General features: G+C 40.8%; 2 protein-coding genes across 9 annotated transcripts in view; both read left to right on the forward strand.

Moving 5' to 3' along the window:
- The first annotated feature begins 671 nt into the window (after positions 1-671).
- On the forward strand, positions 672-12,922 carry septin3 (septin 3). Of its 3 annotated transcripts, none has more exons than XM_065958531.1 (10): positions 672-818; positions 4,089-4,535; positions 4,802-4,930; positions 7,256-7,337; positions 8,338-8,475; positions 9,095-9,212; positions 9,364-9,459; positions 9,685-9,802; positions 9,897-9,948; positions 10,543-12,922. In XM_065958531.1, exons 2-10 carry the CDS (start codon positions 4,091-4,093, stop codon positions 10,670-10,672), a joined length of 1,308 nt encoding a protein of 435 aa, XP_065814603.1. In that variant the 5' UTR covers positions 672-818; positions 4,089-4,090; the 3' UTR covers positions 10,673-12,922. The 3 variants fall into 3 exon arrangements, with proteins under 3 accessions (XP_065814603.1, XP_065814600.1, XP_020503304.2); XM_065958528.1 differs by lacking the exon at positions 672-818 and adding an exon at positions 2,510-2,707; XM_020647648.2 differs by lacking the exon at positions 672-818 and adding an exon at positions 2,510-2,707 and having other exon boundaries at positions 9,706-9,802.
- An 11,051-nt stretch (positions 12,923-23,973) lies between these two features.
- Positions 23,974-27,786, forward strand: part of atf7ip (activating transcription factor 7 interacting protein) — a 33,158-nt gene continuing 29,345 nt past the window's right edge. For 2 of the 6 annotated variants that reach the window (XM_065958550.1, XM_065958580.1), the window contains exon 1: positions 23,974-24,600. The gene's annotated coding sequence lies outside the window, so the exon portion shown is untranslated. Of the gene's footprint in view, positions 24,611-27,786 lie in introns of all 6 variants that reach the window. The other 4 variants (XM_029280036.2, XM_065958587.1, XM_065958560.1 and 1 more) reach the window with 3 other exon arrangements.

A 27,786-nucleotide genomic window follows, 5' to 3' on the forward strand; every position in this document is an offset into this window, starting at 1 on the left:
GTGTCTGGTGGCTCCTCAGTCTCAGGAGGCCTCCAGACCTGCTTACGCTGAGTGCACCACATCAAAACATGTTTTATCACATAAACATCAGCTCGATCACAAACAGTTTAAAAGCCAATGTGAGATGAGTTTCAGTGACACAGGGCTGAATCAACGTGATATTTTTGCACCATCACACCATCATAGGGTGCCTGAGAATCTACCAGAATGTCCCTCAGCGACATGTGATGTGAGCCAGCCACCCTCTGTAGCACAATGCCCGTTCAACACAAACAGTTTTGGCATCAGTTCAGAGGGAATGTTTGACTACAAAGAGTGCCAGAGACCCAGCGAAAAAAAAGCAACAACAGCTTCTCTTCCACTACAGCGACCGAATAACCCTCCAGCAGGCAGAGCATTTATCATGGAGGAAGCAGAAGACCCTTATTACGTCACCATGTATTACCCGGGTTCGGTTTATGTGGGTGAGTACAGAGATATCCCAGCCACTTAGAAGTCTTTCTCTTGACAAATCTCCCAAAGCACACATCCTGAGACTTCTTTCATGTTTTTTTTTTTGTCTATTAGGGTGAAATTGTTTTCTTTTTAAGGGGGCGGGATCTCAAAGGAGGGGGTGGTCAAAGAGGATAGCAGAGGGATTTAAGGGACTACTTCTTATCAGCAGAGTAACAGACCTGCTGAAGAGACACATGACAGCGCTGGTTTAGCAGACTATCGGAAGTGAGTCCTCAGAGACAAACAAACACAGCAACAACAACAACAACATGCAGGAAGAAAGTGGGAGGAAGGATGAAAGCAGAGCAACGCTGAGATAAAGTGTGAGTAACACAGCTGAGGTTTACTTCCTGTGAAACGGGAAATTTGACACCTGCTTGTACCGGGTAGTTAATGTTGGGAAAGGTTAAGTTGTAAAATAAAAAGTAGAAACACATTTTTTAATTTTTTTAAAGTTTTTAAGGTTTCTACGTTTTGCTAAAATAATTATAGTTGTATCATACGGCAATAACACCTTTGCCGAATATGCTGATGACTGATTTGTGTTCACACCAAAGTTGGCTCCGTTGGAGAACTACACAGTATTTTTTATTTGTTTTATATCAAACAAACACAACTCTATCGGTCCACTTAGCAGCTTTTTCTGGAGACTATCAGCTGTAACACACAGTCCTCATCAGCTGACACAGTTTTCTCAGTCATTATGGACTTGTTGGTATTTGAGCATACAAGTTAATACCTTGTTGTCATGGTAACTCTTCTTTTTCTTGTTCTCATCTTAAGACCCCTCAGGTTTATATTCTATCTGGGTCCTTAACCATGGGAGACTAAGTGTTCTTCTGATTTTAATAAATAGATCTTACAGGTGTCAATATCAGTCAGTTGTAAGTTGAACACCATTACTTAATGAATGTTCTTATAGACAATTTACCTTTTCATAAAATGCTACTATACTTGTGTGCTTTCCAATACGTTTACTTGAAAATATTTTTTACTTCTTATTTATAACCGACAGTTACTCAGTAGGTTAACTTTATCATTTAAATAAATACAATAAGACTGGGTACAATATTAGATGGCTGCTTACATGATAACACATCAGTTGGAATAAATCATAAACATAATGAAACCTGACACCCAATGGTTAAGCTAAAGTCACTTTTTTTATAATGTCAATACTTTTAGTTGAAATGACTTCTGCTCTATTAGTTGAATACTAAATAATGAACTATATACATATACTTGAGTATTTTTACATTTAGGTATTGTTCTCATTAACTGGACTTTAAATATTTACTCTGGTAGTGTTTTGAAGCATGGTGTACTTAACCATCACAATACTATTTTTTTTTTCTACTTGAACTTCCTTACATGTGAAACCAACGACATACATCTGTAAGTAACAGTAATAACATTTTATATCAATAACAGAGAAGATGTTATAATATGATACATTTCTGTAAGTAAAAGGGTATAAATAAGCTCTGCATGAGTAGGCTTTGTAGTATGCAGTAGGAGTGTAACCATAGACCCCTCTGTCTTTAAAAGGAATACTTCTTCTTGATTATATATCTGCATTAAGAAAATTCAGAAATTAGACTTCTAAAAGGTATCTAATAATAGTCAACTTAATGACTGAATTTTGGTTAGAAAAGTACAAAAAAAAAATAGAAAAGATAAAAGGTAATTTATGTGGCTGTCATGAAAGGTGGATTCTTTTGTCTAAACATTTGTAATATTTTAAATAGAATATCAGTTCCCTTTCCACCACTGTATTGTATGGTACATAATGTACATTGAAAAAAAAAGCTTTCTGTACATATCATTCTTATCAAGTTGTGCCGATTGTGTCTAACTCATAGACTGTAAATATATAATTATATCCAAATGCATTGGACGATTTGTCTCTATAACTGACAGAAAACACTGTACCAGAAAACAGTCCCTTCGAGGTAGTTATACTGCGCATGCGCGCTGCATCTCCCCACTCCTTCTCCTCTTGTCGCCTTGGCAACGGTAAAGGGGGGCTCACGGCCAGAGCGAAGGAGAGGAGAGGTACCCGGACTAATCACATGACCGCTCCTCATCTTATTATCTCTCTGTTTGGATATACTTCGTGTCTTCTTCGGACCCGGGGCGATTCCAGAACCAGCGAGCCAACAACAAACCGGCGTTCTCCTTTTGATTTTGCGGTTCAATTGAACGGGAATCGGTAAGTGTGACACGCCAACATCCGCCGAGCCGCCCGTTAGCCCGCAGACTGAAAAGCTAGCAGCTAACACGGAGCTGCCGTTAGCTGTTACCGTCTTTTTCTATCCAAGCATGACTGAGGAGAGACAAAAGGGGGTCGACGTGCTGTGATGGGGGCACAACCCCTGCTGTTTTTTTTATTCAAACAGATACGATGTTTTTTTGTTTTTTTTCTCCTGGAGAAATAACCGACGTGTGTCGCACTTCACGTTAATTCTGTGTGGCTCACTCATTACAGAAAAAACAGGTTGTGTTTGTGTGGTCGAGAGCATCACCACCTCGTGTTTGTTCTGCAGAAAATAGATGATAATGAATGCTAAAATGAATGTGGTGATGTAGGAGTGTGAAGGAGGAGCAGACAGAGAGGGGGAGTAGGCTCCATGACTACCGAGTGTATTGAATCAAAGTGACAAGTCACTGCCTCGGTGACCTGTGTGATCTGTGTCTGCGACTTACAGCACAGCAGCAGCAGCAGCAGCCTGCTTCACTCCCTGCAGGGCTGAGGGTTTTTTTTCTACATCTTGGCTCAACCTCACGTCTGTTTCTCTAACCATCTGCTTTCACTGTTTGCTTCTCTCAGAGTGCCAGTTCATAGGAAGCAGATGCTCCAATTTACCTTTGCTTGAGATGTAAAGCCGCTCAGCTACAGTGTGTTTTCATACCAAAATCTGATTTATTACATGTATGCTACCACGTTGATATGATAAAGCGAACTAGAGACTCATCAGGGCTGCAATTGCAGTGATTTGCATTCATTATTGTTCCATTCATTATTTGGTTTATAAATTGTAAATTTTTAAAGATTTATTTTTGGGCTTTTTTTGCCTTTAATGGAGAGACAGGACAGTGGATAGAGTTGGAAATCAGGGAGAGAGAGAGAGAGAGAGAGAGTGGGGAGTGGGGAGTGACATGCAGGAGAGGAGCCACAGGCTGGATTTGAACCTGGGCTGTCCGCTTTGAGGGACTACAGCCTCCATACATGGGGCGCGCGCACCAACCACTGCGCCATCAGCGCCCCTATAAATTGTACATTTAGTTAACAATGCCTATGAGAAGTCACAGTGCATGAAGATGAAAAAGATGAACTGTGCCATCTTTTTCCACAAACCCTTTCCTCATTTTTCCAGAGATAGCTGTCTTTAATGCATAGTTTTACCTGGTTAGATGTGTTAAACATGTTTTCATTCATTTATTTAATCCAACCCTTGAAGCCTGTTGTAACGAGCACAAGTAAAATGGTCCGGTGTCCGCAGATGGCTCTGCTGGCCTACTTATTAGTCACTTGGCAGCACTTTCTATTAATTCAAAATGCTATTTTTATCCTCTTTTTTTTTTTTCTTTAGACATGTCAGACGTAGTTCCCCCAGAAGTGAGACCAAAACCAGCCGTCCCTGCCAAGCCCCCAAATGTGGGGGCTCCTTCGCCCTCCAGCCCCTTCCCCCCCCAGGGCCCGGGGGTTGGAGGAGGTGTTTCGGCGCTTCCTCCGAGCTCTATCCCAGTGCCCATCGGGGTTCAAGGCCCGAGGGATGTTAGCAGTCACAGTGTGAGTCACGGTGTGGGTCACGGAGTGGGTCACGGAGTGGGTCACGGAGTGGGTCATGGTGTGGGCCATGGGACAGGCCATAGTGGGGCTCACACTGCAGCACACAACGGAGGTCACGCTCATGGCGGCTCCCACAGCACAAGCGGTGGATCTACACTCCTTGGTTACATTGGCATTGACACGATCATTGAGCAGATGAGGAAGAAGACCATGAAGACTGGCTTCGACTTTAATATCATGGTTGTTGGTAAGTCACAGAGCCGCTCAATCAGGAAAATATTAGTGTGAGCTTGAGAATGGACTAGTTATACAGACAACAGCAGCTTGGACACATCTGCAAATATTGTGAATTTATCTTTATTTTAAATCAGATTTTTTTTTATCTTGGTGAAAAACAAGGCAATCAAAATTCTTCCCTCATATCTTGACCAATCTGTCCTTCATCATTGTTAGTCATTTCTTTACCTCCTCGTTTGCATTCTTTATGACATTTCTCCCTCTCCTCTTGTTCAGGTCACAGCGGTCTCGGGAAGTCCACTCTGGTGAACACTCTCTTCAAGTCCCAGGTGAGCAGGAAGAGCGCAGGATGGGCCCGTGATGACAAGATCCCCAAAACGGTGGATATCAAAGCAGTGTCTCATGGTGAGTACAGTGACCGAGCTGCTGTTCTTTCTTTAGAGACTCATACAGCAGCATTACATTTGACAGAGTAAATGAACTATCTTTGACCAGCATCAAAGAAGTCCTTTATAGCCTGGTCAATGTATATGTGTGCAGCCTGGTATCTGTCTAGATTTATTTATTGTGTTACGACCCTTTTGGTCACTTTTGTCCTTTTGTTATGTAAATATCATTATGCTGATAAAATAACCTGTCTGTGACATTTACAAAAATACTGTTGATCAAGTCACACCTGGCCCCTGCGTGTCCTGTTCTATAAAGGCCTCCACATGAACTTCAGTTTTTACTGCATGAACTTCTGCCTTGTTTCAAACTAAGCCACAGACACTATCTAGACTATGTTTAGCATTATCAATCTGCCCAACAACAGAGGTTACTGATACCCACCCCCTTCTTTTGATTCAACTATGAAAGCGTGTTTTCTCTAAGTCTTCTTTGAACTATGCTGCAGACGGTTTCTTACTATCTGTACCTGCAAGAGAATTAAACTCAGCAAAGATTACTTCTTTACTCAACATCTTTTATGTGAGAGACTTCAATCGTTTGTTAACAGTGAACTTCTACTGCCTCTCCACCAAATTCTGCTACACAAAAACCACCGACACATCGACTCACAACATACCTTTGTACCACAGTGTTTTCAGGGAATCATTTTAGTACTGAGCAGGGCTGCACATGCTTTCTTGTTGATTGTGACGTGTAGAGTTAAGATTAATAACAGCTACAATAATATGACTCCTGTCCTACATGCATATAGTGCTGTTGTGTATTCATCTGAGCTACATAATGAGTTCTGACCATAAATAGCGGATGACCAGTCCATCTTTCTGCAGTTATGTGTACCATGTCACTGTGCACAATTGCCTATGTTGGAGGTCAGTAATGAGTTGCCTCACCACATTTCTAAATCTCCTGTCAGACTAAAACACTGACTAACTTATGACAAATCATCTCCAGTCATTGGCTAATACAGATTTTGTTCGGCTCCACTGATTCCCACTGAGTCGCCGACAGACTTAACTTGACAAACATTGAAGCTTTCCTGGGAGAAATTAAAGAGAGACATCTTTTTATATGACAGACTTGTAATCTTTTCACTCATATTTGTTGACACTCATGCTGTTTAGTGGCAGGAGAACTTCTTTTCATTTTGATCGACTGAGCTTGTTTAATGCATCTTTAGTCTAACACAAACTCTGTAATTATGTCTAACACAATGGCCACCCTCGCAGAGCGCACGCTTATAAATATCCATCACATCTATATTTGTCTATCTGTTACATTTTCATTATAGAAGATGACGAGACTCACAGGCTTTACAGTTGGTAAAAAAAACAGCATCAAGTCTCTAACGTCACGGCTAGTCTGTAAAGAGATGAGAGAGGATTTAGGCTTTCTTAGTTTTTCTAGCACAGTATAAGCTGGACAGTTGCATAATGGTAAAAAACCTAATTTGGTGCCTAAAAGATTTGGTACTGTACTGCCAGACTATCTCCAAACTGAGAGCTGTGTTTCTATGGTAACAGTGAATGACCCCTGCTGACATTTATTTTAACGATGTAAACATGGCTCAATTTGTGGTTCGCTAATGACGTTGTCGAGCAAGGAAACAGGATTGTTTAACTCATCACTGACTTTCTGTCATTAAAAACCACAATGCACAAACTTTCTGCTGAAATAAACACAACTGTGAACCAGTGACTTTTAAAAATCATACTGAAGAAGCTAGAATACAGAGAAAAAGATCCCTGTTTAAGTCATTCTGTATGTGTAGCCATTGGAAGTATCTGACTTCTGTATCCCTCCCCCAGTGTGAGTATCAGATCAGTTACTGTGGAAGACAGCTCAGCATGCTGTTTATTACATTAGGTGTGGACTCTTCCATACAGTATGTAGCTCGCACTCTGTTCAGTTTGACGTATGGGCCTGGAGAAGAGGCTGAACTTGAATACACTGTGGATGATTTTACAGCACCAGGGAAACAAACTATCAGACAGAGCTCAGTGTTGGTTGCTTCAGTTCACATCATGGCGATGATTGGGAACACATTGCCTGCAGTTGACCGTGACCTGACATTGTTATTCTCTTGCCTGAGAGAGACAACGCCAGAGAGACAAAAACAGGCATGTGGCCTCACATGTAGATGCACACATAGCTGCAAATGTTTCAAACTCAGTTATGAAATATACACCAACATCACTTGCATCACATTTAAAGAATCTTCATGATATAATGCAACAGCTATGGTTTTAAGTTCTTTCCTTCTTGTATGTTTTTGTTTTGCAGTTCTTGAGGAAGGTGGTGTGAAAATGAAGCTGACAATTGTGGACACTCCGGGGTTTGGAGATCAAATCAATAACGACAACTGGTGGGTTTGCCAACTCCACAATCGTTGAAGCTTTATAACTCTTATGTTACCTTACAAAATAGTACTTTCACTAACAATCCCACACCAAGAAAGGTGTTGAGGGAAATGATGAGCGAAGTTGGATAATAGGAAGATTGAGGGTGGGTAGATGAAGGGATGAAGGTTAGGTTGGAGGGAAGGAGGGATGAAGGTTAGGGTTGGAGTGAAGGAGGGATGAAGGTTAGGTTGGAGTGAAGGAGGGATGAAGGTTAGGTTGGAGGGAAGGAGGGATGAAGGTTAGGGTTGGAGTGAAGGAGGGATGAAGGTTAGGTTGGAGTGAAGGAGGGATGAAGGTTAGGTTGGAGGGAAGGAGGGATGAAGGTTAGGGTTGGAGTGAAGGAGGGATGAAGGTTTGGTTGGAGGGAAGGAGGGATGAAGGTAAGGGTTGGAGGGAAGGAGGGATGAAGGTTAGGTTGGAGGGAAGGAGGGATGAAGGTAAGGGTTGGAGGGAAGGAGGGATGAAGGTTAGGGTTGGAGGGAAGGAGTGAAGGAGGGATGAAGGTTAGGGTTGGAGGGAAGGAGGGATGAAGGTTAGGGTTGGAGGAAAGGAGGGATGAAGGTTAGGGTGGCAGGGAAGGAGGGATGAAGGTTAGGGTTGGAGGGAAGGAGCGATGAAGGTTAGGGTTGGAGGGAAGGAGGGATGAAGGTTAGGGTTGGAGGGAAGGAGGGATGAAGGTTAGGGTTGGAGGGAAGGAGGGATGAAGGTTAGGGTGGAGGGAAGGAGGGATGAAGGTTAGGGTGGAGCGAAGGAGGGATGAAGGTTAGGGTTGAGGAAATAGGAGTGATTGAGGTGTGCTTAAATATGTATGAAATGGAAATGGTTTATGTTTGAGGGGTGGTCTATGTTCCTGAACCAGGTTTCAAAAACTATATTTAAGTTTAAAAATGTGGCAATAAATTCTCCTGCTCAAGTAATGCTCACTTTTTTCTCTAAAGCTGATATTTTGTTCTGTATCGACAGCTGGGAGCCCATTTCTAAGTACATCAATGAGCAATATGAGAAGTTCCTGAAGGAGGAGGTCAACATCACCAGGAAAAAGCGCATCCCTGACACCAGAGTGCACTGCTGCCTTTACTTCATCTCCCCAACTGGACACGCGTGAGTTGAACTCAGTCCAAACTGGATAATAGTAAAGATCAGACAATAACAGGATATATTTTGAGTAATGTGCAGCACATATTCAGAAGTCAGCTCTCAACGTTAATGTCCCTTTAGCCTGAAACACTCATTTTAGATGTACAAAGCCTTACACTATGTGTGCTAATTTATATTTCAGACAACACACACCTCTCTTTCTCTCCCTTCTGAACACGTCACAATTAGCTACTGCCGACAACTGTGAAATTGTTCTTTAATTGGAAAACGGATACAGTCTTTTATGTATTATAGCCAGTGTATCACAACAACAAGCTTAGCCGAGGTAATTGAGACCGACAGGAGGTTTTTTGTGTGCAGACAAACAAGAACTGGGACACAGCTTTTGTCCTATGATAAGCCCACTGTTCAGTAGTGTTCACACTATAACTCTGGTGTAATGGCTACAAGAACAGGGAAAGGTAATAAGACTATGAAACATGACAAATAAAATCTCTTCTTTTGCTCTTTGCTATACTGATCATCTTTTCACGGTAACACTGTGAGAATCCAGCTGCTTACACACTTTTAATCTGTGTCCTGTCCTCTGCGTGTCTTCTGTGTGTCTGTCCGTCCCTCGCAGTCTCCGACAGCTGGATGTCGAGTTCATGAAGCGCCTGAGTCACTCGGTCAACATTATTCCTGTCATTTCAAAGGCAGACACTATGACCATTGAAGAGAGACAGGAGTTCAAACAGCGGGTAGGTTTCAACATGATCCCTCTAAAGCCAGGCTGATAAACCAGCCAGGCCTGTACATCTGTTTTAGTGCTTCATTTCAGCTTAACAAGTTAGTTGTGTTAAAGGTGAGATGTGGCACAACTGTGTGTTAAATCCTTGCTTTGTGATGTAGGTGAGGAAGGAGCTGGAGATGGGTGGGATCGAGTTTTATCCTCAGAAAGAGTTTGATGAAGACATGGAGGACAAGAGTGACAACGATAAGATCCGAGTAAGTGCTTCTGTTCTCTCTTCAAACACATTTGTCGAATAATATACTTCCTCTTCTAGAAACGGAGTCTCTCCCACTGCTTTTCTTTAACCAGCTTCACCCAACCTCTCTCACATTCACGCCCCGCTTCCTACAAACTGAGTGCTAGGGCACTGGGGCGTTTTGTGTATTTGTTTCATCTCATGAATGTTGTTCAGCTCTCTTCTGTACACTAAACCCAACAAGTTGAAATGTCTCCGTCCCCAGGAGACCATGCCCTTTGCTGTGGTGGGCAGCGACAAAGAGTATCAGGTGAATGGAAAACGAGTTCTTGGGAGGAAGACAGCCTGGGGAATTGTAGAAGGTGCGTGATATACTTGTTGTTGGGTTTACATTAAATGAGATTGAAAATAATAATAAGTCATAATATTTGATGTTGTCCGTTTTCTTGTCTGCAGTTGAAAATCCAAACCATTGTGAGTTTGCTCAGCTGAGGGATTTCCTAATCAGGTAACTTTCTTCTTAGTATATTCTGAAAATCTCAACACAGTTCAATGGACATGATTTAAGGTCATAATTACATTCATGTCATAATGTTTTATTATTAACTATTGTTACCGACATGAATCAAGTGAAAGTTACAGGTCTGCCGCTGATGATTGTTTTCATTATGAAGCAATCTGATGATTATTTGTTTTATGTACATATAGAGAATTTTTTTATAAAAATTAGAAAATATTGTTAAATCACTGTCTCCCTTTGCCCATTTTGAAATATTTAAACATATACAAGAATATTTTTATTATCACAGAATGCGTTAAAACAGCAATAATCCACGTTTTAGAGGCCAGATCCAGGACAGTTTTTTTTTTACTGTTGAGTTTTATTTATTTTTTATTTATTTATTTATTTTTGTTGGAGGTTTTGCATTGAGTCTTAGTCTTTGGTTCAAATTGAGCTACATGTTAACACTCCATCAAACCAAAACATAATCAAAATGTATCTAGCTACCAGGATAACACTGACACCTCCCAGATTCAAATAGATACATGCAGCATATTTCTCGTAACATGTCCTCTCTGTGTTTGGGAATCTTCTCTTTAGATCTCACCTTCAGGATCTGAAGGAGGTCACTCATAATATTCATTATGAGACGTACCGGGCCAAGAGACTCAACGAGAATGGAGGTCTGCACCCCATAACCTCCAATGACACCCAAGAAAGCAACCTGTAGTCAGCCAGTCAGTCAGGGGACTAGTTCAGACAGAGGGGGAAAATAAAGCAGTGCAATGAAGCTGATTGATGAGTCTACAGAGTATTTTACTTATCGTCACCACGGCATCGCTGCATGCTTGGAAAACTTCTGTATAAATTGGTGTAATTTAATCAATTCGTTTCTCAACTCCACCCATCACCTTCTACACTTCCCTTCCCATATCATCCCTCAAACACATATCAAACCCCTCACACATCATATCTAAATCATTCCATTTCATTATTTTCATATCTATAAAATGATGAAATGAAAAGTCACTCCCACCCTGAGACTTAGTGCCATTAAAAAAAACATTGTATCTACTGCCAATGCCTTTTATTTATCACCCCACAGGTAGTACAAGCTTAGAAAGCGCCATGTTATTATTTAAAACAGAAACTCACGTCTGATGTGAGACTAATGAGATCATTTGATCCAAATATTAAAATGATCATTCCTGAGTTGTAAAGATAATTTAGTCAGCTCTGCAGGTGATTGTTAAAAATGTTCTACTTTTTTTAACTCTGCACAGCAAATTTTAATTAGAAGAAAAAAATCCATGTGGCTTTACTTTAATGAAGGCTACACAATTATTGCAAACTGTGCTGTCATCTATCACTCCCACCCTCACCAAAGAAAACAAATGAAAATTCTCAAATGTGCCCTCACCCTGTTTTTTCTTTTGTTTTTGATTTTCTGTAAAAATATAACCGCACTGATCTGACTACTAAAATGAGACAAAGCTGCATGATCAGTGACATGTAAAATTCAGTTCTCTGAGCAGCATGTAGTTAATTGGTCCACAAAATGCATGACAGTGCATACGGCCGAGTCTATGATTCACTGCAGCAGTGCAAGCAAGGTGAACATTTTGGGAGGATTCAGCTCAGCATACTTTTGGTCACAGCAGTGGGTACAGAGGAAAGAGATGTGTTCTTGTGCACATTGAAATAGCTCCATTTGCTTTTGTAAGCATACAGGAAGACAATTACAAAACAGATCAGCTGTTATATAAAGCATTTTGAAGTGGAGTTAGATTGACTTTGTATGTATTATCAAAGCTTAGTGGATAACATGCAACAAACTTTTTTTCAGAAGCCAGCTGCATTTAAATGAACCTGTATCAGCAGCATGGCCAAAACTATCAAACTTTATTAACAAGCTTTTACACTTTGATTTTTAGTTTCAATCTTTGAAGACCACTCACCTTTTCTCAAGGTTTTTCTTTTTAATTTGTTGGCCTTTTCCCTTTTTTGCTGTATCAGCTGTGTATTGCAAAGAGAATATTTTCTGATCCAAAAGACATTGGACCACTGGTGTGTTCTGTTTACTATGGAGAAGACTGACATTTGTCATTGTTCTAAGACTTAGGGCATGCAAAGTTTAAATGAAAAACCCACACTTATTATTAGGCCAACAGTTTCTGAGTTAACGCTATTTTAAGATTCAATTATCCCTCTTTGCCACCAGGTGGCAGCAATGTGCCACGTAAAAGCAATGACTCAATAGACGGAGAAACGGGCACTTTCCCTGTGGCTGTGTGTCCTCAGTTAATCAGCTGAGATTTTAAGCAAAATTTATATCAATCATTTTCTATTTGAAGTTTACAATTAGAGTCCTCAACTGTAGTCAGTGATATCTAATATATCCCTACATATCATAGAGTAATATTTCTACAATGGTATGCACTCAAGTGTTGGTGTAATTATTATTATTTCTTAGTTGTAAACATGTTTACCAAGTATTCTTCAGGAAAATAACATGTATACTGTCTGCAGAAGGGGACGATATTGCCAAAACTAATGAATTCAATTTCAAGTTACATTTTTTTGTTGTGTTATCAGCATTTTACACATACATAAACATTTGTGTGATTTTGATATGAAGAGAGTCTGTAACAAACTGACAATAGTTGTCTGTGATCTTAGTGCAGCCAGATGTTGAATTTAAAGCAGTGTTTATCTGTGCATGCATATGTTCATTTAGCCTGTTTGCTCACAGCCAATCAGGTCACACATTACTGCAACTGTTTGAATGTGAGATGTATACATTTAATTTGTATATCATAAGGTAAAGCACTGCTGTCTCTAATCCTGTAACAAATCTGACAGTGAAATACCAACTTATCAAACACAATGAGATATGATTTTAAGTGCTACACTGGGTTGTTTATACATTGTCATGTGATTGTAATTTATTCTTTATTTAATAAAAGCACATTCCCATGTTCTTTTGAATTTATTTTTTCCTTTCAATGATTGGTTGATTTGGATTTAAAATATGTATAAAGCCACAACTCTTTAGAACAGTCAAGCAGAAATGGAATGAAAAATGACTACAATATTTTTTTCTTTATTTATCCAATATTTAAGCAAATAAGACCCATAGAGACTGAGATGTCTTTGCAGGATTGTCCGTTTATTTTTGTGCTTTTTATGTCTTTATTTTGAGACAGGACAGTGGATAGAGCCAGAAATTACCACAATTTCCCAGTTTGGGATCAATAAAGTAATTCTATTCTATTCTATTAAATCAGAGAGAAAGTGCAGAATGCCATGCGGGAAAGGAGCCACAGGTCAGACTCTAACCTGGGCTGCAAGCTTGAGGGACTAACCACTAGGCTACTGGCGCCACAAATATATGTACTTTAAAACCATTGCCCCTTCCCATACTCTTCCCATACCTTCGAAATACTTGAAAGCATTTTCCAGTGGTAGTTCAAACTCTAGCATTTTAAAAACACTGTAAAACATTCATTCATCTGTTCTTATTTAAAGAATCAACTAAAGCTGTGTTTTACAAGTAGATTATATAAAGGTTAGACCAGACTGATCTAAAGCTGTTGACTTTGTGGAGCCATGAAAATGGTCTTTGTCATTTCCGTGTCTTGCAGTGACAGATTATGATTTGGCGCCACCCACTGCTCCAGCACCGCATTGCCTCCTTGGAGAAAATTAAGAATTTATACACACTTGTGTTAGAATTGCAGTTTTTCTGCTATGAAGTAATATTTTATCCATTTGCATGCCAATTAAACGCGAGTCTTGAGCAACCACTCCTCAGAACTGGGGGCCCTAGGCAAAACACCTATGTCGCCTAGGGCCCCCGGTTCCCCAGAGGAGTTTGCAACTAACAGTTTTCGCTATCTTATTTTTATGAATTGTAAAGTTCTTTTTTTTTTATGATTTGTTTAAATTAATTTTATAAAATTATTTTGATTTTTTTTAATTAATTTTTTTAATCAGTTATAATCATTATTTGCTCATTATTTCTAAGAAAACGAAAAGAAACAAAAACTAAAGCTCACAATAGAAAAAAAAAAATCAGCATCTCAATTGCAATTGATGAAGTGTTTGGGGTTAGATACTGTGGGTCAACATCACCGCACCACTATGGGGGATTTCCAGGGCAGCTTAGGGCAACGCCAGACACAAGCTGTTTTCACATATGCACTCCGGATAATATCTAGATATTTACAGGAGGACTTCTCCGGAGATTCTCCCGAACTAGCCGTTCACATATGCGCCTCAGAGCGGGGGACTTTCCCTGTCAGAGGAGAGGGGGCCGCAGGGGATTTCCCAACGTAAGACCTGACGTAAATAAACAACATGGAAGTAGCGGCCGGAGCAACAGAGTCCGCTACACGACGTTATAATGAGAATATTTGCCTTTATATCAACGCTATGTGTAATCCAATGGAATGACAACATTCACAAAAGAGTGGAGAACAACACACTGACGAACAGAAAACATAATGCAGCCGTTTAATTATGTGCACAGAGATCGTAGTGGTCGCATGCAGACATTTTAGGCAGTCACTGTATATAAACGTCACACCGGTCCCATTGGCTCGAATTGAAATCTCCGGAGTATATCCTGCCGCGTTCAGACATCAGCTCACTCGGATATTCTGCGGATAAAATACTAGCCGGAGAAACTCTGGGTAAAGTCTGTGCGAAAAATGCGGCTGTTTGCGTTCACATACAGCCTAAAACCTCCGGGTAGCCAAATCTACAGATTTTTTCAGGAGATTTCTGTATAACCCTTTTCACACATACGGAAATCTGAAAAACTCTGGAGATTTCCAGGAGGAGCTGTATGTGTGAACACAACAGCCGATATATTTTACTCTGATATTATCCTGCCAGACCCCTACTATTTTTTCCACAGATATTCCGGAGGAGTTGATGTGAGAATGCAGCAGGATATTCTCCAGAGATTTCAATTTCAGCCAATGAAAAGAGAATGACGTTTATATGTAGTGACCGGCTAAAGTGTCTGCCCCCAACCACTACGATCTCCATGTACGTAATTAAATGGCTGCATTATGTTTTCTGTTCGTCAGTATGTTGTTCTCTCTTTTGTGGATGTTGTCATTCCATTGGATTACACATAGCATTGATATGAAGGCAAATATTCTCATTATAACGTTGTGTAGCAGACTCTGTTGTTACAGCCGCTACTTCCACGTTGTTTATTTACATCACGTCTTACGTCGGGAAATCCCCGGCTATGAACTTGCCTAGCTAGCTAGCTGAGGTTGCTAAGTGATAAAGGCTTGAGATGGTAGAGTAGATGCACTTTAGAGGAAACCCTGGGGTCTAGTGACCCTTTGTCAAACTTCAAGCGCAAACAAAGAAGAGGAAAATCAGTAATCAAGACAATCAGTGTGTGGCACACAATCACAGTTGAGGGAAACACAAAGGCAGGAAATGAAACACAAGGAGAAAAATTACAAAATACAAAAGGAATTACTAAAGTCAGAGACAGAGTTAAGGGGGTCAAATTGTCCAGGCGGGCCGCCAAGTAGCAGGTCAGAGGAAGAGCAGGAACCTTTAGTTGGATGGCCTGAAGGTAGGTAACAAACCTGGAACAGTTCAGGAAGGCGGCCGGGAGTCCAACCAAACAGAAAGCAGAAACAGGAACAGGTGTAGGCCAGGCCACCAAAGGGGACACAGGGGAAATTGTAGATCAGGCCTCCAATGGGAACGCAGGGGTTGGCGGGGCCTCCGAAGGGCTACCAGGAGTAGGTCGGGCTGCTAAGGTGGAACAAGATGTGGGCCAGACTGTCCAAGAATTACCAGGAGTTCATCAGACGCAGACAGAGAACCAGGCAGTCCAGAAGAGGCAGGTATTGTCCAGGCTGCCGACAAAGAACCAAGAGTTGGATGGACTGCCAAGGGGGACCTAGGAGTCTGGAAGACTGCTGAGGGGTAACCAGGAGTCAGTTGGACTGCTGAGAGAGACCAGGGGACAGCCACACCGCCAAGGGGTAGCCAGGAGTTGGCCGGACTGTTGACAGGGAGTCAGGAATTGGCAAGACAGCCGACAATGAACCAGGGGAACCAGGAGTCTGCCACACTGCTGCACAGGGAACCAGGAGTCGGGTGGACTCCCAAAGGGGAACCAGGAATCAGATGGACAGCCAAGGGGAACCAGGACTTGGCCGGACCACACAGGGGAGCCAGGATTCGGCTGGACCGCCAAGGGAGAGCCAGGAGTTGGCAAGACAGACGACAGGGACCCAAGGGAACCAGGAGTCAGCCAGACCGCTGAGGGTTTACTGGGAGTTGGCCTGACAACCGAGGGGAATCCCTTCACTCTGCAACAGGGGGTTGGATGCGCTCAGCAGGACCAGGGGGCCAAAGGTGCTCGGCAGGAAAAAGGGGCTGCAGGTGCTCAGCAGAATCAGGAGGCAAGAGGTGCTCTGCTAGGACTGGGACGGACTGGGGTAGAAGGTGCTCTGCCAGGACAGGGGGCAGACGGTGCTCTGCTGGAACTGGGGCCCTAGGTGGCTGAGGCTCTAGGGCACTGAGTGGCTGAGGCTCTAGGGAGCAAAGGGGACAGACCACCACTGTTTCCTTGTTGGCTCCAACATTACACATTTCCACCATCTTCCTCCCCATTTCTCCAATGGAAAATCAGGTATGCAACAACTCTGCAACACCATTCTGCCTCCTTACATTACATATTGCATTGCAAGGTGTAATAGGGGCAGAAGTATCCTGTCTTCAACTAACAATCTGTAAGCGCCCCCTGAAACAGGAGCCAGCTGTAGAATGAATGAAGGCTGGGAATCAAGCTCTAACAGTTTGGACAGTGAATTCATAACAGCATTGCAAGTTGGTGACAAGTTGTCTCAGGCCACTACCCTTGTAAAGGGATGGTTGTTCAAGCTTAACATAGATGGCAGCCTAAACACATCTTCTGAACCAGCAGTCTTCCCTGGCAAGGATTGTCTAGGAGTTTCCTTTGTTCTTTAGATGTAGATGGACAGCTGAGTCCTGACCTGCAGTCAGCTCTTCTATGTTGGGCCATGCGCTTCTGAATGGTTGTCTTGTTTCCCCAATGCATAAGTCTGTACATTTGCATTGCAGTGCATAAGTAACACTACTCTGTTATTGCCTGCGTCTTTTGTTCTTAGGGTGGACAATTTCAGTGTAAGCATGTTGGATGGTTTGAAATGTACTGGAATATTTGCTGAAGATCCCACTAAGTTTCTTGGATATTCCATGTCTTGGATTTGTTGTTTTCTTCTTCCCTGTTGCTACTGGTTTTCTTAGAGGTATTGATGAATGCCCAGTTAGGATAGCTGCACATCTAAAGTGCCTCTATGACATGTTTCTGTTTGGTCCTCTTTCCCTTTCTTTGTGGATACATTTTGAGCCCGGTGCAGGGGGCTTAAAACCCCTAACATGAATTCCAGTGAATGCAGGTTTTGGTCTGAGGGTGCACTCACACTAGGCAATCAGTACTGTGCCTAAGCACGCTTCACCCTCAAAGCCCAGTTCGTTTTACTAGAGTGAGTGCGCCCAGCCATGCTCAAGCATGGTACATCTTGGCACACTTGGAAGAGGTGTGCTTCAGCACAGTACAGTTGGTCATGAACAAGCACAAGCATGGGTAGAAACATGGACAGCCTTATCAAAATAAGCCACAAAGTCAGTAAATTTGTACAAGAGGTAACCATGCTCAGGCCCGGTGAGTCCTGGAGCAGTGTGGGTACAGGCCAGCGGGGGAATGGAGGGTGGGCAAGCGTTCTTCAGCAACGTACAGGGCAACTTGGCCTAGTGTGAGTGCACCCTATGTGGGAGGGTTTCTAGTACACTTTGATGTGAGGCCTCTATCTTCTCTGATGTGCAATTTAAAGTTGAAGTTGGCCAGGTTGTTTTCTCTTACATCCTCCCAGGTAAACCTAGTGTTGCTGTCTGCTGTGTTGAGGTGTACAGCTAAAGCTTAAGCGTCTTCGGAATTTTACCCAGCGTGTCTCCACACATCTAAAAAGCTGGGAAAAAAGCCATTTGAAAAAAGGGAGTTCTGCTCTCTATCTCCTCCATGGAGGAGGGTCAACCAAAGGCACAGCCATGCTTTTGTCGGTTGAAGCTCTCATTGTGCTATGAAACGTTTGCTACCACTCTCACATCAGACAATATTTGTAATCATTTTGGTTTCTGCTTCAACCTCATCTAAGATTAACTATATGTCAGCCTTCTTCAAAACCATCTGGTGACAGGGTACCATTAAAATAACTTCAGCTAAATTTCTAAAGACAATAACACCTGAGTGAATTAGAGTAAAACCCAGCATTATCTGCCCTCCCTTCATCAACTGTGTCTCCCCAGTGGAGTTGTTCTGCTTTTTGGGTACCATCATTACTCAGAACCTCAAATGGGACCTGAAGTTCAGGTCCTTCAACATAAAAGCACCAAAGGCGATGTTCCTCCTGTAGCCGTTAAAGAGACTCAACCTGCCACATGATGGTGTAATTCTACACCACTGTCCCTAAATCAATTCTATACTCCTCCATGTCTATTTTGTAAACTGAAGCCAGCATATATTTTGCTCATCCCAAATGGTGATCAGTGGCGATCTGCCATCCCTGTCAGTGCCCGTACTCTTATGAGGTCATTAGGTGTGTTACAAAATGTTTTTGTAGAATAACCCTCCCAATCTATACACCAATTTTAAGTAACTCCACTGCTATATGAGGCTGCGGTCCATCACAACCACAAAAAAGGGGGAAGCTCCTGAATCAATGTTTCACATAACCTTGAGGCCTTACAGATTTATATTCAAGAGATTGCTGAATATATCTCATGACCCTATAAATAAATAAAAAACATCAATATTTTTGATATTGGTATATTTTTATGATCTTCGTCTTGTGGTAAATAAATTATAATATTAAGTACTTTTTCCCATTCTATGTTCATTGTTGTCATGGGCATATCTAGAGGGATGTCCAGACATGGCGTCCAGGCATGGCATGGTCCCCCTTGAAATCTTATTGTCCAGCCGAAAATTCCAAACTATGATTGGCCATTTGCCCTGTCAGAGGTGGGAAATTTCTATGATTCCATTCTCTAATATTACATTAAAGGCTTTATATGCGATTTTTCACACTTAAATGTAATAAATTCAAGTATATCCTCTGAAAATAACTCTGAGTCATGACTGTCTACAATGGATGTAACACCCGAGTCCCACTGTCTGTGATGTTTTCCGAGTTTTCCGAGTTCTATCTTCAGTTTGTTTACATCGCCAGGACGGTCGGCTGGCTAACTCCTCCCCTCGTGTATAAAAGTTGTTTAATTGAGTGACTAGAGAAAAGAAGAATAACATACTGTACTCACTGCTTAACTGTGTTTCTAGATCACGATCATTTTGGGTAAATTTACATGCAGTGTGAAGATACGAGCATAATAAATATCACTAGCATTAGCATGCTAACACAACAATGCAGCGCGAGTTGTTTTGGTTTCATGCTGGTGTTCAAGGGCGACATCTGCTGGACCACTTATGAAGCCTTTAAAGAAGATATCATTAATAGAGATAAAAAAAAAAAGCATCAGCCAGTGCCTCAGTTGGGCCACCCCAGTCAAAAAAGTCTGGACATGCCCCTGATCGTTGTGTTCCAAAATACAAGAAAAGTCCTTTGAACAACTCCCTCTGTAAGAAGTTTGAACACTGCCAACACCTTAATCACTTAAATCTAGCTGTTGAAGTTGGCCTTTGTGTAGTGCCTGTTTCATGTTTGGAGAGTCTCCTGTCCCCAAGAGTGAGGCACAATGTGTGAAGAGGATACATGACCAGCCCCTGGATAGTAAATCATTATTTTAAGAGACAACTGTCTATACGATGGTGTTGTATAGATCCCTATTTAATTACCTTACTATCTGAAAAGTGTACGTTTTCAAATAATAAGACTGAGAAGAAAATATATAAATTCTAAAATAATTAATTTTGACTTTACCTTTCATTCCATTTATGTTTATGAAAGACACCCTGGTTAGACAAACAAACCATTTAATTTTTTTCTCATTTAATCTGATGTTTTATCAAGATTTTTTTTGAGATTCTTGAAAAATCAACAACAGTCTACAAACAAAAACTAAGAATTTGAAGGAAACGATTTTGTGATTTCTTTTGGTCTACACCTCTTTTCTTATCACAATATTCTTCATTTATTGTTCTGTGGTAACAATCTGTTTTGCAGGAAGTTAAAAAAATGGACAGGGTTCAAAACCTCATCTGGTCAGATGGGGGCACTATACATACATATGAAACATCTGTTTTTGGAGGGGGGTTTCATGGTATTTTATCAAGAAGTTAACTTTGTTTCCATTTCACCAATAGATTACCATGAACCGTTAATTTATTTATATTCAAAAAAACTGGTTAACTTCGCACACATTGGACAGCTAGATTGGTGCTCTTGGTGTTTTTATAGTGGTGTGGATTCATTTACATCGGAGCCACTTAAAAACCTGGTTCAGCTAAACCAGGCGTATATTCCCTTGTGTGTCTGTATGAGAAGCGACGGAACAAGTGGCTGTATTTGCTGACATTGGAATTGGAAAGATTTGGCTTTGTCAAACTGGTTTTACATTTGCTAGGCACATTAAATCCCACCTAAAGAATGAACTCACTGCACTTTAATACAGCGTTACCTATAAGTACAAGTGAAAATAAAAATCAAAGAAAGAAATCTCATCATTTAGAAATGCTTTATTTAGTTTCTGAAAAGTCAAGGAGATACTCCAAAAATGACAACTTTTGTTATAGCTTCTACCAAACTTATCATGGCTGCCTATAGCTTTCAGTTGGCTTTCTCTTTGGTTTGGCAGGATCATCAGGACTCAGTGTGAGAAATATGAGATGTGAACTGAATGTGCTGTATGGGTGGGGTCAGCCCTATGTTCCCACAGCCCAATGGTCCCACAGCCCAAGGTTCCCACATGCCAACCCGGCTTTCCAGAGGTATTGATGCACTGCAAACTATGGTTTGCGTCCAGTTGCTGCAGCTAGTCAATGCGAGGCCTCTGTGCTACTTAGTTTAGTTTGTTTATTTAAAAGGACAACTGTTTGCAATAAACAAAGAGATGGGCGCACCAGATTTAGCTAAGAGCTACATTCCATCTGTAATCCATTGCTACTGGATAATAGGTTGGGTGTAATTGGCTACCAAATTGGGAGAAAGGGGGGTAAAATACAAATTTATGAAAAAGGAAATGTGGGAACATATGGCTGTGGGAATATAGGCATGCTCCCATATGGTTTTGCCCTACACATCAAAACTGTGAGGAAAGGAAGCTGAATAAACAGCATTTGACCAGGCTAATGATTAAGATACTGTATTCAAGTTTTGTTGATTCTTTCTTGTTAATGAAAACATGTCAATTCCATGAAACATCATGTGATATATTGTTTACAAATTAAAAAGTATTTTAGCCTTGCGCCATTCTCACTAAAAACTGGAAGCTGCCATTGCAGTATCTGAGTGAGTTCATAATCCAGGAGGAGGTACCTTTTGTTATTTTGAACCACCTAATCCTCATATCTGTTGTACCACAGCCAGACCTCTGGGACGAACTTTACCCTTTCCAGTTATCAAACATCATATCCTGTATGTTTTGTTTTGTTTGAATGTTGAATAGTTAACTTAACAGTGTTTTAGTGTTTCTGTGAAAGAGCAGGGAAGAGAGAATCGCTGCATTTTCGACTGTTGGAGAAAGTGGACTCTTTTTCACAACGCAGTTCTGCGAAAGCTTTATGGCGGGTTCACAGCATCGTAACACAAACAAAACTAAAAAAAAATGGCTTGAAAGAAGAAACGCAAACTATCAAATATTCAGGGATTAGCTGTGCCAGAGAAAGCCACACACTCATACAGAGAAGAATATAAAAATGCTCACATCTACCTGTAGATGTCAGTAAAACAAGGGCATATAACCGTGTTTTTCTCTTTCCAGCTAAGTTTGAGATCATTCTTCATTTAATGCTTCAACTCACTGTGACAATGGTTCAATCGTTGTTCTCCTCTATCCTCAGCTACACTCTGCACATTAGTATAGGCCTACCTCCCTTTAATTGTCTTTTCTTGGACGATGGGCTCTTTGACATTAATAAGAGCAGCAATACTCCAGTTTAAGGCCATCACCATTTTGTCTGATGCGACATCGTTTGAGCATAAAAGGACTTATCGATTAAAGCTTTATTTTACTCTAGACGTTATCAGTTTTGGCAATCAAGGAGCCATGTGTCGGAGTCTTTGACTTGTTGTACTTCCTGCAAATAAGTAACTAGCCTCCCTCTCCCTAAAGTCACTGTACTTGTTTATCTCCTTTCTCATGCATTGGGGGAGGATGTGCACTTCTGTTACAATCGGTAAAGAGTCCGACTGTAGAAGTGGTTCTGGTAGCTGTCTCTATCATCACACGGTCACCGTCATCGCTGCCATTGTCAAAGTAATAGTCGTATTTCATATTTTGACCTATTGCGCCCTCAGCTGAGCATGAGTGTGCGGTGTGTCCCGCTCTGTTTATATGAATTAGCCTACCATTTCATGTTGGTTTATACTTTTCTTGTTTCCAATTAAAACAGTTTTGATGGAGAGAGCTGTACGTGTGCAGGATTTAACAGCAGCTCAAATGTGTGCAGCACATATTTCCCCCTCTGAGAAAAAGAAATGTATAAAGGCCAATATCAGTGGCCTTCGACAAACTGATCATGTTGATCTGGGGTGAGAGGGCAGAAGATGCGTTAGCGATCTTTGATGTGCAGTTTCTCCTTATCTTATGTAACGTTCTGATTTTCTTACACAAACTAAAGACAAGAGGCTAACGGCAACAATCACATGCTAATCAAAATGTAACATCGCCTGCATCTTGTTCAGAGCACATTTTTTAAACAAGGAGCAAAAGATTCTGATCTGCTCCTAAGGTGTTTTTACACAGCTGCCCTGTGTCAATGAAGCATAAAAAAAATCATATTGATCATCAGGCTGTTACATGGATTTCTATTTTCTGTGCGTGCTGCCTTTCTGCATGTAGTGTTCTCCAAACATAAATCCTCTAACATGTGAAGAGTAGCCTAGCTGGGTTATAGTTCACACCTTCAGATTTCAAGAGACTTGCCTAGCCTTCAGGCTTTTTTTTTTTAATTTCAGCTTAGCACTGCAGACTTTGTCTCATGTGCAACAGTGTATGAGGGCAGGAAGAAAAAGCACACAATGCAAGTGAGAGCACAGAACTACTCGCTATATGAGGAGGACTATGAGGTATGGACGTACATCCTGCATGGGGACAAGCCATGACAGCCTACAGTCGCTGAAAGGGGGAATCAATGAGAACAGGGACACTTCAATGCTTTAAGAAGAAAAAAAGCCCCCCCCCCAAAAAAAAAAAAAAAAAACGGCTCGCCCTCTATTGGCCTCCTTGGGAACTGCAAGTTTCATACACACAAGTGATTCAACAAAATGGCTGACATATCTTTATGCTGTATAATGTCTGAGGGCTGCTCATAGCAACAAAAAAAAAACTACAACGTGTGGCTCATCTAATGAATTAGATTTTTCAGAAGGCTAAGAATGACAATGTGTGTACACTTTTTTTTTAAATCTTGTTTTGAGAGCAAACTACAAAAAAAATATATATATGAATCATTAGGCTATTAATTAATTTAATGATCTAATTACTTTTGCCTCACTTACTGGACAGTTTTCTTGGTAGTGTTTGCCATTTTTAAATACCTTTTTTAGCTAATTAATGGAGCAGATATAGTCAAACATATTTAAAGTGATTGAACACACACTGCCCCTAATGCTTCACCTACAAATATAAAATGACACCACTGTCTTTTGTCCAGTTTGGAGACAATTTCAGGCTGTTCTCTTGACTCCTCCTCCTCCTCCACATAACCCCTCCCCCTTCCAACCCCCCCATTTTCTGTCTCTCGCGGGCAAAAATCACACCCCCCCCCCCCCTCCTCCCACCCCCCTCTTTCCCATGCTAATGCTCTGCTCGCTGTTGTCCCTTTTCCAACCGTCTGCTCTGTGCGGTAGTTTTTTTTTTTCCCCCCACACTGCTTTCCGGTCACTCCATGTAGAGGTGCTGCTGCTCTACCGACGACTCACCAACACGGCGACGGTACGACCGGGAGCTTTGTCATACCTACCTTTTGGCTTCTAACCTCAACACCAGCAGCCCAGGTGAGAGACTTAAAAAGAAGACACTCAAGAGAACCAAAAACCAACACCGAGACTTGTCTACCTACCGGCGTCAAACGGGGTTGGCGTTTGCTCACGGTGGGTTTTTTTTTTTTCCACCACGGAAAAGAGGAGGAGTCTGTTCGGTCGCGAAGGAGGAGACCAGTCGATCGGATTCCACGGTCGCTCGGTTACACGGTTATTGTGGCTCAGCACTGTAGTTGTTGTTTTTTTTTTTTTTTTTTAACAACCCCCGTTGTCTTGTTGTAAACCTGCTGGATTGATACCACATCCTCACCGCAACATCTGTACTCAGAAAAAAAAAAGTGTCCGGAAGAGTTTCGCCGGACCCAGAAAGGAGCCTTACCCACACAGCGACATCGAAACTCGCGGGAACAGCGGGCGGTGACGCGGTGACGCGGTGAGTTGAGGTACTGCAGCTAGCATGCTAGTCGAGCAGTTTTTTTTCTTTTTTTTTTCTTCTATTTATTTATGTACTGCCAATTAATTAAACATTGAACATTGGGTTTATTAATGAATTATTTTGGAATATATAGCTTTTTTTTTTTATTCACAATTTTGTCATGTCGAAGACACATTTTGGTTTACGCTGAGCTCCAACAGGTTGGCGCTGTGGCGGGATGTGACTTCAGCTAGCACTTGCTTACATTCTTGCTTTATTTCAATATAATAATTTTTTTTATTTTTTTATTATGACAGCATTTTTCTTTGTTTTTGTCCTCTTTAGAATTTTTTAAATTTTTTAAAAATATTTTTTTGTGCGTCACAAACGCTTCAATACAATTACTAATTAGCTATTGGATTTTAATTCTTAACTTCAATTCATCCATTTTGAAATACGGCAATTTATTGTATTATTGTTTAATCGTATTGAAACTTTTTTTTTTTACATCTATCGTTTCTCGTTAAGCGTGTAACCCCTACGTGATTGCATCGGTTGAGAACAGCTGTTTTCTAAATAAACAGGTTTCCTAGTGATTGTTTTGCATGTGCGATAAATGAGGTTAAGGAAATACTATATCGCAATTCCATGACTTCCTGTTAGCATCTTGACACAACATGCGCCTTGGTCTCACCTGCCATGTTGGTAAAGCGACTATGTGGTGTTGGTGTTACTACAAACTGCAAGCACATCCAGCATACTGGGAGACTAAAGTTTTGAGAACTGGTAAGAAATGGCCTCCACAAAAACCTTTACAATGTAGGTACATGAAGAAGAAATCTTTGTTCCTTTTGTAGGGCTTATTAAGAGTTTTTGGGAACTATTAAACACTACTGAGTTTAATTTTTTTTACATAGGGTCCCTTTGTTGAAATAAAAGCTAAAATTGGTATGTGTTTGGCACTACAGAAATATGAACTGTATTAACAAGGAAGTTCCTGCATTTCTTATTATGCACTCTAACCCCCCTCTTGGTCTAAAATGGTACAGCCCAGTAATTTTCCATGCACCACACTGCCCTTGGAAGTGGGTGGGGCTAAATGTCAATGTTATAAAGAGTTTTTATTTATTTGGATCTTCCCTGGTAGTTTCTAGAACGGAAACATCTGCATCTTTTTTTGATTGAGCAGAAGTGATGCACTTAAAACTGACCTGTTCCCTGTAGTTGTAGTTGCTTTGCCTTATCAATCTTTCAGCCAGGGGAACCACAGTTTGGAGAATTTAGTATTTGTGAAAAGTTGGACAATTAAATAATTTTGTCTTTTTGTTGTTGTTGAGCAGTAATTACTCAATAAAGTTTTTGCAAAATAAGCTTTTTGAGACTTGCTTTTTACCTTCAGAGCACATGGTACGGCCCTGTTTCTAGTTCCCCTCCCCCACCGCACCCAGTGGCAGTGCTCACATGGTGCATTTGTAATTCATTACACAAGCAGTTTTTTTTCCTCTGCTGAAGGGGAAGTGGCCTCAAGAGGCTCCACCTACATTTTAAAAAAAGCCACTCTTAAGATGTTAGAAGTTATTTACCTGCTAAACTAATTATGTTATATTGTAATATATATTTATTAAACTCTTATTCAAGTAAACAAGGAAAATCACTTATCGCTCATCTGCTGCAACATTTGTAGAGTGAACAACAATTAAAATAAAAAAGTAAAACAAGTGGAGGTTCTGCCTGTTGACTATAGTTTAAAAAAGGAGACCTCCAAATGTCCTTCACATCATGAAAAAGAGGGATTTTTGATCCTGGCAGTGGCAACTTCTACAGTCCTGGTTTATTCCGTCAGCTCAGACTGTTTGCCCCAAATATTAGAAGATCAATTAATTTACATAACTAAGACAACATTTAGTCTTAAATTGGCCTTAGTAAAGGAATATTATAACAGTTATGTTGCAAATCCATCAGTTTTCCCTTCTTTTCTTTAAAAAACCATCCTTCACTAGTCTGCAGGAACTGGTTTAAACCAGATGCAGCTGGTTTCTTCACTTCAAGCTGATCATGAGGGTGATAGAAATATGGTCTCGCTTAAGTCTAAATATATCCAGTTTTTGACATCATTTGCATTTTGAAATGCTGATAATTAGAAAAAATTATAAACCGTCCAATTTAATCTTGTTTCTGTTTTTATTTTATGGAAAACACTTGTTTTTATAATGTTTGTTTATGCGACGTGTTGACAATTCAAATGGAATTCGAAATAAAGTAACAAGCCATTCAGAGTCAGCCATTTTAGAAGACGTACAGGGGAAATCTTGGCTATTAAGGTCTAGTGTAAGGTCTGGGCAGAAGTCTCACATACATGTTCAGTCTTGCATACAACTTAGGTCTCCTCCCACTCCCATTGGCTTGTTCATTATGTTTCCATGTATGTGATCCACTCATTAAGTCATGCAAGCCCACTGGCTGATTTTTTTATTTTCTTAGGTAATCCCCTCTGTGCAATATTGCCCTGCTTAGCACTTTTAGCCCCTTTTAGATAAGCTCCACATGTCTAAGTCAGACTTGTCGATCACATGTCTGAATAGGTATACGAGACATCCCAGCTATCTTACCAGGTGGTCTGTTATACCGTGTCTCAGCTGGGTCTGAATTGCAAACGGTAATGCTACAGCAGAACATGGGCAGACATGTATACATCGGTTGTCTCAGTGTTCACCTAACCAAGTGTGCTTTGTAAGTTATTCCTGTTATTATCTCATTTGTTCATAAAATTAATCAAATCTGTCTATTTCCACAAGGCATCTAAATTTAGCATTTTTTTAGTTGTTATCAAGACTAAAGACAAGACTCATCTTTTCATGTCAGTCTTGAAGTATAATTTGCAGTGTGAGGAGGGAAAAAAGGACAAAAATTGTAATAAAAAACACAGCACTAATCTTTAGTTAAATGAAGAAAAATCCATATTTTTGCAAATTTCAATGTATCAGCATTTTTGTATGTCTGCAGTCTGTCTTTATTAGAAAGTTTATTAGAAACTTGACAGGGCCAATTTCCATAATATATTGTAATCATTGGCACTATTCGTGAATGTCTGAATTTTCATGTATAAACAAGCCTAACAGAAAACCTTTTAAAACTTACACTCCTGAAAATTTGTAGAAAATGTAATGACAGCCTGCACCTGAAATCTTCCTCAGTTGCTCTTTT

This window comes from Labrus bergylta, chromosome 1, assembly GCF_963930695.1.
Source record: "Labrus bergylta chromosome 1, fLabBer1.1, whole genome shotgun sequence".
NCBI lineage: Eukaryota > Metazoa > Chordata > Actinopteri > Labriformes > Labridae > Labrus > Labrus bergylta.

What these genes read in the sequence shown, in the direction of transcription:
- septin3 (XM_065958531.1), top strand. Translation starts at nt 4,091, where the DNA reads ATGTCAGACGTAGTTCCCCCAGAAGTGAGACCAAAACCAGCCGTCCCT. An exon ending in TATCAAAGCAGTGTCTCATG is followed by an intron (nt 4,931 to 7,255) that starts GTGAGTACAGTG and finishes TTTGTTTTGCAG; the next exon opens with TTCTTGAGGAAGGTGGTGTG. An exon ending in GACAGGAGTTCAAACAGCGG is followed by an intron (nt 9,213 to 9,363) that starts GTAGGTTTCAAC and finishes TTTGTGATGTAG; the next exon opens with GTGAGGAAGGAGCTGGAGAT.